Source organism: Gopherus flavomarginatus, chromosome 3, assembly GCF_025201925.1.
Source record: "Gopherus flavomarginatus isolate rGopFla2 chromosome 3, rGopFla2.mat.asm, whole genome shotgun sequence".
Classification (NCBI taxonomy): Eukaryota; Metazoa; Chordata; order Testudines; family Testudinidae; genus Gopherus; species Gopherus flavomarginatus.
The window spans coordinates 197,663,712-197,678,310 of record NC_066619.1 but is presented as its reverse complement, the minus strand read 5'-3'; the positions used below and the strand labels follow the sequence as shown (position 1 = coordinate 197,678,310).

Genomic DNA, 14,599 nt, shown 5'->3' with positions numbered 1-14,599 from the left:
TTATTAGGGCACATTAGTTCTACTGAAGCTATTCTCTTCTCACCTGATGAAGAAATCCATCTCCCTCACAAAAAAATCACTCATCACCAGTACTGACTTAGCATTGCTACCAAGCTGTATCAGAAGTTAAAACGTAGAGTAATTTTTTTTTCCATTTGATGCAGTATTATCCAAGAGAATCTTTTTGTCTGGGTTGTTATAAAGCTGCCAAGAAATAGACAAGACAAAGCATTAATCAAAGTAAGCAATAACAATTGTTTTATTTAAAATGTCCAGTAAAGACGACCCTTTAGTTTTGGAATAAAAGTACTGAAAGTACTACAGAGTAAGTGAATATAAAAGATTAGCAGAAAACCAAAACAAAAACCAGTAAAAAAAATTTTAAAAACATTTTTTTAAAAGTTTGAAATAGATCCAAACAGGGTTTTTAAATCCTCCAAACATTTAACAGTTACTAGGTTTGGCAAAACAAAATTCTTTTACACAATTAAAAGCCTACTTCTTTTATGTAAACTGCCTAAAACTGCTCAATAATTCAAGAACAGACTGTACAATTTGTCTTGAAATATACAGAGCTGTAGTCTCAGGACTACAGGAATGATTAATTTTGCCTTCTTCTCAGCTATATGAATTAACCAGCTATATAAACTGTTTTTGGGGGGAGGGAGGAGGCAAAAATAATCAGAGTTAACAAGATAAAGCCACTATAAAAAAAATAAATGAAATGCACAGCAAAGTTCAGACCTCCATTTCATTTCTTTAAACTAACAAGCTACGTTTACAGTATATTCTGCATGTCAATTGCCATTCCCCCTCCCCTTTTCCCCACTCAAACATTCCTAAATCGTCTAGTCTAAGCTAATTAATTCTAAACTTTCAAATACACTGTACATACATTTAGCAAAGAGCATACCTAACATTATTCTTACAGCAGTATGGTCAGTACACAATTTCATAAAGATTATTACACATGACCATGATTAAACCTCCTACCCCACTTCTTTCTTTCTTTCAAGAGAACAGCAAACTATTACAGACAAATGGTTTTAAAATATTTTGTAAAAAGCCTGTGAAAAGCAGACTTCATTAATATGGGCCATCAACCCCAGAGAACACAAACAATGAATGCTGAACATATAAAAGAGAGGTGACCTCAGAGTGCCAAGGAAGATCCCTTGGGAACACTGTCTAAAAGATTATTAGCTTGGTCATCCCTAACTATTACACAAAGTCCTGCAAAACAATTTGCATGTATCAATTTTACAAGAGATTGGTACAATGTAAACTGAAATTCTTGACACCAACAGTGTGTTAAAGGCTTTTTTTTTGCGCGCTTTTTCCCTGAATCCAAAAGTTGGTCACAGAGGTCAAGTATTATCAAGGCTCTTATTCAGCTGCTGCTAGTTCATACATGTGTCTGACTCATACATCCTTCAAGTACATGCAAGGCTCAATAGTTTCCAAACTGCAGAAGCTTGGGACCCTTTAAGACACAGAGGAAATAGGATTATGAGGTGAGCCCATCTGAGTAAGAACTTTATCCAGCCACTGAAGGGGGCCATGCAGGTGTATCTCAATCCAGCATGGAGTGCTCGTTACATCTTGGCGATGATATTCGGCTCCCCAACCCTACGAACAAAATCACATAGAAAAGTTACTACTTTCACCATATTTTCCACTTCCTTGACATAGAAACATTTTACAATCTCATTTTATATAGTACAAAGACAACAGATATAACCTAGCCTTACAGGTGGAGGTTACCACTGTAGAGGAGCCATTTTTGCATGAGTTCTGTTACCACATTTCCCCCTGTGAATCTGAAGCAGATTTAAGGTGACAGACTGAGATACCTGAAAACTGAAGTCTCACTTCAAATTAGGCAATGGTAATGCATGCATCCCCCTATCACCCAGCCAGTATGCCCAATGTTGCCATTGAGACACCACTCTCCTGGATTCCATCTACACTAGGGAAAGTGACCTATGAACAATCTCCTCTTCCCTCCCCACCCCAAAATGACCTTGGTATTGAAAACAGTTCAGCTAGTGTAAGTGGGGACCAGAAGATTTTTGAACACCATGGCAGAAAGCGTTCTGTAATAAAAGTGGTGCACACCTTCTGACATGGTGTTAAAAATGGTTTGGCCTCTCATGAAGACAGTTTGACTATTAGAGTATGCTGGGCCAAACCATTTTTAATACCATGGCAGAAAGTGTGCACTACTTTCATAATAGACTGTTCAAATGCTATTGCGTTAAAAACAGTTTTACTATTAGTATATGTTGAGCCAAACTGTTTTCAACAACTATGGAGGAGCTAGGGGTTCTTGGGGGTTTGTTGACCAGGTTACCAACCTGAGGTTATTTTCCTAGGGCAAACAAACTCAAGGTGAATGGACAGTTCAACCCCCATGCCTTTTTGGCCTTTGCCTTCTCTGGTGTGATTGCCACAAGGGTGTAATTAGTGCAAAGTCTCAGGCTGGATGATTTATTTTTTTTTTAAATAATAGACATCTGTGCACTAGGAACTGGATTAAGCCCACAAGCTCAGGTCATCAGCCAGTGAATATCTTCTTCAGCTTTCACTCGATACTGACCTGGGCTGAATAGGAAATAGTGACCTAGAAGAGGAAAGGCTCCATGTGTCCCATTATGAATCCCAAAGCAGATGTTGCTTTTCAATTTTTCACAAGGTGACATTTTCATACCTGTTTATACTGACTCAAAGGGGAGTCCTATGGCAGATCCATATAGCAATGCATTTTGAAGAACTAACATTAAAATGCAAGGAAGCTCTTTGTCTCCCAAACCTACGGCTCCTGTGTTGCCCATGATAGTCCTAGTCCTACTGGAGATTCCCCTCAAGTCTCTCCTTTTCCAGAGGACATGGAGGGAGGCAGGACACAGTATTCTCTTGGAGGAGAGGGAAGTATAACAACTGATTAAAAACAATTAAATACAAACAGGATTGAGGCTACACTGTTTGTGTATTTTTGCACTTCTGGAGAGGTACAGGTAAAAAGGATTGAAGATAAATGCTACTGGGGATCCCGTAAGGCCTCTAGAAAAAGACTGAAGAAACCTCGTGCACTAAGACTAAAAAGAGAGTGAGATGGGAAGCTAATCTATTTGGCAGTGTAATAGGCATAAAAACCAAGAGGTCACATGGATCAACATTAAGGTGGGAACTTGACTCCATGCAACTAGAGCCAAGGTTTCTTTACAGAATGGGAGGACTGAAACAGATAAAGCTTCCCAAAACATCTAGGACACTCTTGTAGCTATAAAAACAGCCAATGGAAGAAAGTAGTGTACACAATAAAAAGTTGTTAAACTGGACAATTTTGGGGAGAAAAGTGGCATTGGTCATATCCTAGATAGGAAATATCATCAGCCCAAGTTAACAGAGCGAGCACCAATGAGTTCTCTTTTAGCTAAAGCTGAGTCAGTTATAAGATTTACTAATTATCCAGAAAGAAATCTAGCAAAGTTCACTGTGTAGTTTGATAAAGTAAATTATCTTTTTTGGGACGGGCTGGGAGGCAGTAGATGGACCAGAGGAATCACAAAAATAAAAAAAACAAAAAACAAAACACGCTATGTATTAACCTCAGATTAACCCATAAGGCATATGCCCAAAGAAGTCACCTTATCCCTTTAAGGTACTATTTTAGGATACTGTGCAATTAATTTGGCAGTCCTGAAATATTTGACTGACACTTTTATCCCAATCCACATTCTGTCCCTCACATCATTGCTACAGTCCTTACATATACCCTGAGAACAGAACAGAATGCACTTTGTTTATAGATTTTCTAATCACCAGACAGACCTCAGGGAACAATGCTACCTATCTTTCAATCACCTACATGACAGTCCCAGCTAGTATGTCCAAGAAATGTCCACTACAAAGGCAGCTTAACTTCACGATTTTGATCCTTCAGACAGTAGGAGATTGTATTCCATAACAATGTGGTTATTTGAAGGGTATGGAAAAGACAAAGCCTGGAAAAGTTGCTTGTTAATTACCAAAAACTTTAACTTGAGTCACTGTGTATCAACTCTCTTCAGCTGTCGTAAACAAAGATTACTGCATTAACTTTTCCAGATATACAGTAAAGAGAAGGAAGGAGTCTCCATGCTTGCAAAACACAAATATTCAATCTAACACTCTTGGAGAAGTGGACTAAACACTGGGTAAATGGAGAAGAGAGCCACAAAAATGCTAAAAATTCAGAAAACCTGACCAATGAGGAAAGGTTAAAAAAAACTCTGCATGTTTAGTGTTGCGTAAAGAAAACTGAGGGGGACCGGATAATGGTTTTCAAATATGTTAAAGGCTGTTAGATGACTGATCAATTGTTCTCCATATCCACTGACAGCAGGACAAATAGTAAGGGGCTTATGTGACATTACAGCCTATATGATTTTATAAAAATATGCTAATGAGTGAATATAATGTAACTGGACTATGTTTCATGCAAAAGGTCTCTTGTAAGGTATCATTACAAAGCTTAGAATCTACTGAGTGTGATCATCCTATTTGTATAAATGTACCACTCTTGTATCTGAAATTAGAAATATGAAATAACTGAGGGTTTACTGTAATTATGCATAGTGTGGGCCATTAATGGTGCTTTGGAATCTCGATGACTCCCATTAACCAGGGCAATTGACTGGATGGCTGTTTGCAGACAGGTCTCCCTGTGAGTCAGGCTGGGAGGAATGAAGGCTTGAAGTCTTGGAGTGACATGTGATCATGTCACCTGAACTGGAATCCATCTTTAACCTGGTGTCTTTCCATTGAGAAGGAGGGGGTGGGAATCCAGAGATTCCCACCTTATGCAAAAGATATACAAGGAGTGGAACAGAAGAAGGAGGAGAGAAGCCATCATGAAGAATCCCCTAGCTACCACCTGGGCTGGAACAAGAGCTGTACTAGGGGAAAGAATTGTGCCAAGGCCTGGAAGGTGTCCAGTCTGAGATAAAAAAAAAAAAAGTACTGAAACATCTCTGAGGGTGAGATTATCTGTATTCAGTTTGATAAGACAGATTTGCGCATTTTATTTTATTTTGCTTGGTGACTTACTTTGTTCTGTCTGTTACTACTTGGAACCACTTAAATCCTACTTTCTGTATTTAATAAAATCACTTTTTACTTATTAACTCAGAGTATGTATTAATACTTGGAGGAGCAGACAACTGTGCACATCTCTATCAGTGTTATAGAGGGCGAACAATTTATGAGTTTACCCTGCATAAGCTTTATACAGGATAAAACAGATTTATTTGGGTTTAGACCCCACTGGGAGTTGGACATCTGAGTGTTAGAGACAAGCACAGTTCTGTTAGCTGCTTTCAGGTAAACGTGCAGCTTTGGGGCAAGTAATTCAGACCTTGGGTCTGTGCTGGCTCAGCAAAACAGGGTGCTGGGGTCCCGAGCTGGCAGGGAAAGCTGGAACACAGGTAGTCTGGGCACATCGGGTGGCAGCTCCCAAGAGGGTTTCTGTGATCCAACCCGTTACAACTTAATCTGCTGTAAAGGAGATTTAGGTTAGACATCAGGAAAAATGTTCTAACCGTAAAAGTAATTAAGCACTGGAATAGTCTTCTAAGGGAAGTTGTGGAATCCCCATCCCCATCCTTGGAGCCTTTAAGAAGTCAGAAGAACCTGTTTATTAAGAACCTGTCATGGATATCTAGGTTTAGTTGATCCTGCCTCAGTGCAGGGGGCTGAAGTGATGATCTCTTGAGGTCCCTTCTCACCCCTATGTTTCTATGATTCTAATGCAGGGGTGGGCAAACTACAGCCTATCTGCCTGGCCCAGTGCCACTCCCAGAAGCGGACAGCACCATGTCCCTGTGGCCCCTGGGGAGTAGGAGGGAGGGCAGAGGGCACTGCGTGCTGCCCTCGCCTGCAGGCACCGGCCCCCACAGCTCCAATTGGTTGGGATCTGGGAACCGAGGCCAATGGGAACTTCAAGGGAGGTACCCCCAGGCGAGAGCATCACACAGAGCCCTTTGCCCTCTCCCCTAACCCCCCTTGAGGGGACACAGGGACATGGTGCTGGCTGCTTCCGGGAGCGGTACAGTGCCAGGGCAGGCAGGAAGCCTGTCTTAGCCCTGCTACCCGCCGCTGCCACCCCGGAGCTGCTCAAGATAAGTGGCACCGGGCTGAAGCCTGTACCTCAACCCCCTCCTGCACCTCAACCCCCTTCCACACCCTAAACCCCTGCCCCAGCCCTACATTCATGGCCTTGCATGTAATCTCCCCACCCAGATGTGGCTCTCGAGCCAAAAAGTTTGCCCACCTCTGTTCTATTGAGGCAAAAAGAATAGTTGCTAAGCATGATGGGAACTACTTAACTGCACCATTATCAAACCTAAATAAAACTTAATGGGAAGAAATTTGAAACCAAGAATCTACAGGATGTACCTTGGATTTTAAAATTCTGTACACCACAAAATGATGTTTGTCCAAGGGGATAGCTTTGTATGTTTAAGGTCATGCATACAGCTTTTGTTTTATAGAAAAAAAAGTGTTAATAAAATATCACACACATTTACAATCAATGTAAGTGTTGATAGGGGAACTTCTCCAATACACGGCATGAAATGGAACTGTTTTCACCAGGATTATTTAACGTAATTCAAAAGGGAACATTATTTTGCTTACAAAAAAAACACCACACCCTCAACTGAACTCTTACCTACCTTTACAAAACTCATACGGATAGTGCACATCTTAGTAAGCTCATACACGGTTTCAAAGCCATGGTTCACTGATTGAGCCAGAAGCTGAGCAAACTCTTGGTTGTTGAAAATTTTCAAACTGCAGCCACTGGGAATTTTACAAACTGTGGTTGGATGGAACCCATGGTGGTAGTTGCAGTTTCGACTTTGAACAAAAATACTGCTATCACTCAGGCATTCAGCATATACTTCGCCCCCAACATAATAGAGGTGAACTCCTAAGAGGAAAAAATATTTGTTATGGACAGGTCAAATGAATTCATATCACATGCACAGTCTGGCACACATCTTTTTGGAGATGTTTTTATGCTTCTCCAGCTTAAAGAGAAACATTATATTTCATTCACTAGTAGGACTCGCTTAAAGCTGTGTTATACCTGTACCTCCAGATTCCACCAAAATTTGTTTTTCAAATCAACTGCTCATTAAAGTTTCACTTCTTGTAAACCGCACAGAAGAAAATTAATGTAACAGTGCAAGATGACAGATTTACAGGGCCAGAACATCTGCACAGATCCCATAGGTTCATACTAGGGGAACAAAGGGGGACAGAAGATTGACTGGCCCCAGGGTAGGGAGAACAAAGAATCCTTGGAAAAAAGTAATACAGCTCCAAGATGGATTCTCCCCCAGCATGTATTAGCTAGGATGAGTCTGTTAGGATAGCTTCAACAGAGATGCACTTCCAGGGAGCTGGAGCACAGTTCAGTGCAGCATCCAGAGGAACAGCTTAATGTCATGTGAATCCTATGGCTTTTCATGGACCCCTGAAGATCTGAGGCCATGGCTTCAGCCTTTTCTACAGGGGACAGCAAATCCCTATGGGATATTGGTGGAGGGTGTGGAATCTCTAGGGATCTCTCCTCCTGAGCCCTAAATACAGGCTTTTAAACTTTACGAACTTTGGGGTTCAAGTTCTCCACTGCTGGAATAATCAATTTGAAATAGCAAAAACAGAAAAAATACCAGGAGGTATTAAAGTAAATGAAATTCTGAAAAAGAAAAGCTTGACAGCATTTAATAGTATGGTCCACGTAAAATTTTGCTGACGACATAACTCCCATATCATCTTAACAAAACAATCTGTGGCCATGTCTCAAGCTGTGAATCTGTTGTTCTTACAAATGGTGAGATTTCAATGGTGTTCCTATATAAGAACATGAAAACAAAAGAATCGCCATACTGGGTCAGACCAATGGTCCATCTCACCCAGCATCCTGTCTCCAACAGTGGCTAATACAGAGCTTCAGGAGAACTACCTTAAACAGAGCAGTTGGAGTGATCCATCCCTATTTTCTCCCTCCTGGCTTCTGGCAATCAGAGGTTCAGGGTCACCCTGAGCCTGGGGTTGCATCCTTGACCATCTTGGCTAACAGCCATCAACAGACCTATCCTCAGTGAACTTATTTAACTTTTTTTTGAGCCCAGCTACACTTTTGCCATTACAACATCCCATGGCAATGAGTTCCACAGGTTAATTGTGCACTGTATGAAAAAGTACTTCATCTAGTTTGTATTAAATCTGCTCCCTATTAATTTAATTGGGTGACCCTGGTTTTTGCATTGTGGGAAAGAGTAAACGAGTCTCTATTCACTTTTTCCACACCATTCATGTTTTTATAGAGCTCTATCATGTCCTCCTGTGGTCGTATCTCTTCTAAACTGAATAACCCTAATCTTTTTAGTCCCTCCTCATAGGGAAGCCATTCCATACTCCTATCTTAGTTGTCCTTTTCTTAATCTTTCCAGTTCCACTATATCCTTTTTGAGATAGGAGACCATAATTAGACACAGTATTCAAGGTTTGGGCACCCCAGGGATTTATACATTGGAATTATATTTTCTGTCTTATTTTCTATCCCTTCCTAATAGTTCCTAACATTCCATTAGGCTTTTTGAATGCCGCTGCGCAGTGAGCTGAAATTTTCAGAGAATTATCCACTGTGACTCCAAGGTTTCTCTCTCGAGTGGTAACAGCTAATTTAGAACCCATCATTGTATATGTGTAGTTGGGACTTTCTTCCCCAGCATGTATTACTTGGCACTTAATCTAGAATTTCATGTGCTATTGTGTTGTTCAGTTACCCAGTATTATGATAGCACTCTGCAACTCTTCACAGTCAGCTTTGGATTTAACTACATTGAATAATTTTTTATGATTTGCAAACTTTGTTACATCACTGTTCTCTCTTTCCCAGGTTATTAATGAATATGCTGAACAGCACAAGTTCCAGTACAGATCCCCGGGGGACCTTGCTGTTTCTCTCTTTTCATTCATAAAACTGACAATTTATTCATACTCTGTTTCCCTACCTTTTAACCAGTATGAGAGGCCCTTTCCTGGTAGGCCACGGCTACTTAGTTTCTTAGGAGCCTTTGGTGAGGGACCTTTCTGAAATCCAAGTACCATGTAACAACTTGATCACCCTTACCCACATGCTCGTTGACACTCAAAAGAATTCTAGTAAATTGGTGAGGTGTGACTTCTCTTTACAAAAGCCATGTTGGCTCTTCTCAACTAATCATGTTTATCTCTGTGTCTGATAGTTATTTACTATAGTTTCTACCAACTTGCACTGTACTGAAGTTAGGTTTACCAGCCTGCAATTGCCAGAATCACCTCTAGAGCCTTTTTTTAAAAAACTGGTGCTACACTCGCTACCTTCCAGTCATTAGGTACAGAGGGTACATTTCCAGCAATAGGTTTCATACTGCAGTTAGTAGTTCTGCAATTTCATTTGAGTTCCTTCAGAACTCTGGGTGAACACCATCTGATCCTGGTGATTTATTATTGTTCAATTTATCAGTTTGTTCTAAAACAGCTTCTACTGATATCGATGAGGGACAGTACTTCAGATGTGTCACCCAAAAAAGATAACTCTGATGTGGATATCTCACCCACATCCAGGGATGGCAGGTTTACAGAAATTTTGGTGGTGCCCAGAACACCCAGAGCCCTCCGCCCCCCTGTACCTGCCTAAGGCTCGGGGAGGGAGTTTGGGTGGGTGGAGAAGGTCTGGGGTGCAGGCCCTGGGCTGGGGCAGGGGATTGGGGTACAGTGTGCAGGCTCTGGGAGGGAGTTTGGGTGCAGAAGGGGTGAGAGGTTGGGCTCTGGAAGGGGGTGCGGAAGGGGGTCTGGGATGCAGGGGATGGGGTGCAGGAGGAGCGGTTGAAGGGTACAGGCTCTGGGAGGGAGCTTGGGGTGGGAGGGGTACAGACTCTGAAGGAAAATGGGGGCAGAAGGGGGCATGGGATGAGGGAGGGGGTATAGGCTCTGAGGGAATTTGGGGGCAAGAGGGGGTGTGGGAAAGGGGTGGGGTGCAGGCTCTGGGAGGGCGTGTGGGTGGTGCAGCACCTACCCGGGGCTCCTAGGCAGGGCGAGCCAGGGGGCCTCCGTGTGCTGGCACTGTCCTTACAGCTTCCTATTGGCCGCAGGGGTGCTTGCAGCAGGAGCAGCACGTGCAGACACAGACTCGACTCACCAAGCCCAGGGGTCGCCAGCCACATGGAGCAAGCAGGCAGGATGCCGCTCAGGTCTGCTGCACTGCCAGGGGTGGGTGGGGTCTCCAGGCTGTTTTAAATAGACCAGGGGACACGCGGGGGGGGAAGGAGGGGAGAGGACACACACGCAGAGTGCCCGGGGTGGAAGGGAGCGCCAATAGAGAGACCAGGCCTCAAAACAGTGCTGGAGCCAGCCCCTGGGCCAGGAATATTCCTGGTGCCCAGGCACCACGGGCCCATAGAACTTGCTGCCTATGCCCACATCCTGTGAAGTGAACACTAATGCAAAGAATTCACTTAGCTTCTGTGCACGCTCCTTTAACACCTTAGTTGTTCAGTGGCACCTGTTCAGCAGACTTCCCGTTTCTGATGTAAATATCTTTCTGTTAGTTTGTCTCTAACAAGTTTTTTCCTGGCCTGCCTTATTATACTTTTTACACTTAACCTGCCAGAGTTTGTGCACCTTATTATTCTCACTAGGATCTGACTTTCAACTTTTGAAGGAATCCATTAAATATGAAATCAAAATTAGCATTATTTTAAGTGCAGAATTCCTGCCATCATTCATTGTATATATGTACCTATTTTATAGTTTTCTTGCATTTTCCATCCTGCATTGGTATCTGGTACAGTTAATGTTAAAGTATCTCTGGTATATGTACAGTTAATGTTTCAGTAGAACTTTGCTTGCAACGAGGCTGCTTTTAAAAGTTTACTTTGTCTATTTTCTAATTAAAACTATAAAAGTGTTATACAAGTACACAGATACTTTCTGGGGGGTGGGGGGGGGGGGGGGGAGAGGAAGAGAAAGAATGAGACTTAGAGGTTCTGCCACTGAGTATGAACCTGAGGGCAGCACAGGTCCTAGCATGGAAAAAGATTTTCTAGGCTAAAGGTTGCTTTTCAAAATAATAAACTGCATGAAAACTAATCTCCCTGCGGCACCAGCTCAGTTTCAAAACAGTGTCCTGTGAGGTCTAGGACAACATCACTGTAAGAAACGCATCTCCAAGCATTAAAAAAAAAAGTAGGGAGACATTCAAAGACAGCTTTCCCTCTAAACCAGTTTTATAGTGCATTAATATAAGACGACTATATAGCCCTTCCCCTGAAATACATTTTTATTGTTACAAAGCTCCATGGACTCCTTTCTGGAAAAAAAAAAAATAGAGTCAAATCTTTTTCCTGCCTAAAAATACACACAGTATTTTCTTTTACTTTTTATGCTACATGGCTTTTTATTATCTTGAAGTTTCGAAAAGGTCTGACTGTCCATTTTGTTCTAACAATTTTTTCAGCACCCAGATACCATACCAATTGGTGCTCAAAGAATACACCTATGGTTTGGGCAAATCAAATCCCTACCACCTCACCTCACCACCCTTCCAATTTAATTTTTTTTAAAAGCAAGTTTATGTTATTGTTTGTATTACAATACCACTGCTAGATGCTGAACAACATTTGCTACCACAAAAATTAAAATAAGTCTATTTTGATTTAATTTACATGACAATGTTCCTCTCAAAATGGACTATTATGAAGTTAAATAAAAAACAATCAATTCTTTTGGGAGAAGACTGTCAAAGACACAGACAGGAATACCATGACTTGTCCTTTGGACTTCTGAAAATTCCAAACACAGTTTAAAGGAGGAATATTACTTTAGCAGGCCTATACTCCTTTAAGGGAGTTTAAGGCCCAGACAAATTAGCTATCTTTAATCCAGAAAAAAAAGATTTTGTTCAGAGAGCTAGCTGCAGTTATATAGTTCAGATTTTCAGAATCATCACTAGCCGGGCAGTGTGAGAGAAAGAAACTGCCTTAAATTGTTGTGCTAATTAAAATTAAAATCAATGAGAGAGTCTGCAGACAATGAAAAAAATGATTAGAAGATAGAAAGCATCCTGCAATTATACAACAGGTGAGCATTTACAAGCATACAGGACTTGGCAAAGAAATGATATATTTGCCAATGTTTATCATATACATTATGAAGTCATGTTCTAATGGTCTGTCCTTGAGGCAAGAAGCCAGATTGCTGCATTTAACTAGAAAGCAAAACAAACAAGAGAAAAACTAAATGTACCTTTGCCAATGTGCCGCCTGGTGTTCTCAATGGTGGAATTCCGGTTAACATTAGAGAGCAGCCCAAGGCAAAATCTGTTCTTGTTGTTTGAAGGATCAGTAAAACCATCTACCAACACGCTGGTGGAGGAGGCATGAAATGCCTCCCCAACACGATTGTTCAGCTCATAGTAGACAATAGAACACCAGTGTTTTGGCTCTTCATAAGCAACTGCCTGAACATCTGCAAAGAAAAGGTTACAATCAACGGCACTGCAACTAATATGTGTCTGAACTTTAAAGATCTGCAACCTGTAGACCTTGGATCACAGAGAAATTCAGATGAAATAACTGCTAATTAAAGTGTAGTCTTCTATGAAGTTCATCTATCATTTAGATATTTAAAAAAACAAACAAAACTAAACTTTGCAGAGCCAAAGAAAGAATTTATACAAATACAGTTAAGATAAAATTACTCAAGACTTCAGACACAGGAAAAAATACCAGAGCAGGCAACAGGCACTTAAGAGAAAATGTGGGCTCAACAACCACACCTATCAAGCACTCCTGCATTCTTTGCAACATATGACCTAGATCAGCACTATCCTGAGTGTTGACAAATCAGTGAAGTATTTCCTCAGTTTATTTTACAGAGCTACCAAATTTTAAAAATATTCTACATGTTACAAAAACTCTGTATTAGCAATGAGAAATCACATAACAGAAACTGTCAGAGAACAGCCGGAGGTTTTCACAACTGCCTAGGAGGCAGCTGGGATTTTGGCCACACAGACAGGAATGAGACATGGCTTGGGGTTTTGGTATCTCAGGTGGCAGATTCATCTTTTGCATCTGGGAAGGCCATGCACCTTTCCCCCCCCCACCCCCCCACTCACCTACTGGGCAGGTGCAGAAATTACTTTAAAATTTGGGAAGGGTATGTTTGAATTCTTCATTTCTCTGCCCTACAGGCCACAGGGTTGGTTCACAGTGACCTTCCCCAGTATCAGCCGCTACATCCAACAACAAAAAATTTTCACATTACAGTTGATGGTTCTATTAAAAAGTAGTCAGCAATGGAATAGCCAACTTGCATGTGGTAGCTAGATTTCAGCATTAACACCCTAATGAGATGCATAAGCAAAATTTCACATCTCAGATCATTTGTTTCATTACTCCTTGCAAACTCAAGCAGACAGTACTGCTTCAGTTTAGATTCTAAAGATTTTTTTTTCCCCCACAGTCAGAAGGGCTAGGAGGCTTTTCTAAAAAGAAAAAAAAAAAAAAACACAAAAAAAGCTTAGACTTTGGAACACAATTATGCAACAGTTTAAAAATAATATGGAATCGGGAATTTACAAGGCTATGAGATTACATTATACACAGAAACCAGAATATAGTATTTTGGGCTACAAAAACGGGAAAGAAGTTCAGCAAAATACCATGGAATTAAAGGTTTATGCATCAATATTGAACATAAACCTTTAAAAAATAATTAAATACTAACAAATAAGAATGTTTTAAGATTTCATTAGATACTAAACGGTCATTAGTCAGGTAACATCAGGAGCCCTCAAAACTTATTTTTCCAATATTCTGATAATGGCAACAATCGTTCTTCCATAACAAACAATTCCTTATTTAGCTAGCAAACTCTGCAACAGTTTGAGAGAAAACGTGCCTCTTGAAGCATCCAGTCTTCCGTTTGTGCCTGCCTGCTAAGCTCTAAAAATACATGGATGCTTTAAGATAATTTTTAAAATTTTTTGCTTTGGGATTTCTCCCTTTGCATGAAGGATGTTCTCTCTGTCAATGGAGCTTCAAACAGGGTGTCCAACAGTATGTACTTCTTTGGATGTTTCCACCTAATGTGCATTCTCTCAAATGCCCAGTATAGCCACAAATTATTAAAATCACCTCCAAATAAAGGAGGTTGAAGAAGAGACGGGATGTGGCTGTTCTGTGTGTGAGGGTTTTAAAGTGAGGACGACGACTATTTCTGTGCTTAGTACACACAGTTTAGGAATCTGAGATAGCAGCTCTGCAGATCACAGCCCGAAATGCAAGCTGAAGTGCTAAAATGACAATGATGTTGCAGCAATTTGTTTCTCCTTTCAGCGCATTCCCAATGCCAACATTACCTTTAAGACCAACATTCTATATTTTTCTTTGCTTAGAAAAAAGTTTTTCATACACTGATTTTCTTCTGATTAAAAAGGACACGAGCAGAATTTTAGAAATATAAAATGTGATTATCAGGCTGACATAAATAGTAGGAA

General features: G+C 40.9%; 1 protein-coding gene across 6 annotated transcripts in view; it reads right to left on the bottom strand.

Moving 5' to 3' along the window:
• Positions 1-281: 281 nt before the first annotated feature.
• The window catches only part of SMAD1 (SMAD family member 1), a 202,975-nt gene continuing 188,657 nt past the window's right edge, over positions 282-14,599 (bottom strand). For 4 of the 6 annotated variants that reach the window (XM_050946525.1, XM_050946523.1, XM_050946524.1 and 1 more), the window contains 3 exons: positions 12,343-12,564; positions 6,717-6,973; positions 282-1,629 (listed from right to left, as the gene is read on the bottom strand). In XM_050946525.1, coding sequence (XP_050802482.1) covers positions 1,486-1,629; positions 6,717-6,973; positions 12,343-12,564 — 623 coding nt within the window. In that variant the 3' untranslated portion in view covers positions 282-1,485. The remainder of the gene's footprint in view (positions 1,630-6,716; positions 6,974-12,342; positions 12,565-14,599) is intronic. The other 2 variants (XM_050946528.1, XM_050946527.1) reach the window with 2 other exon arrangements.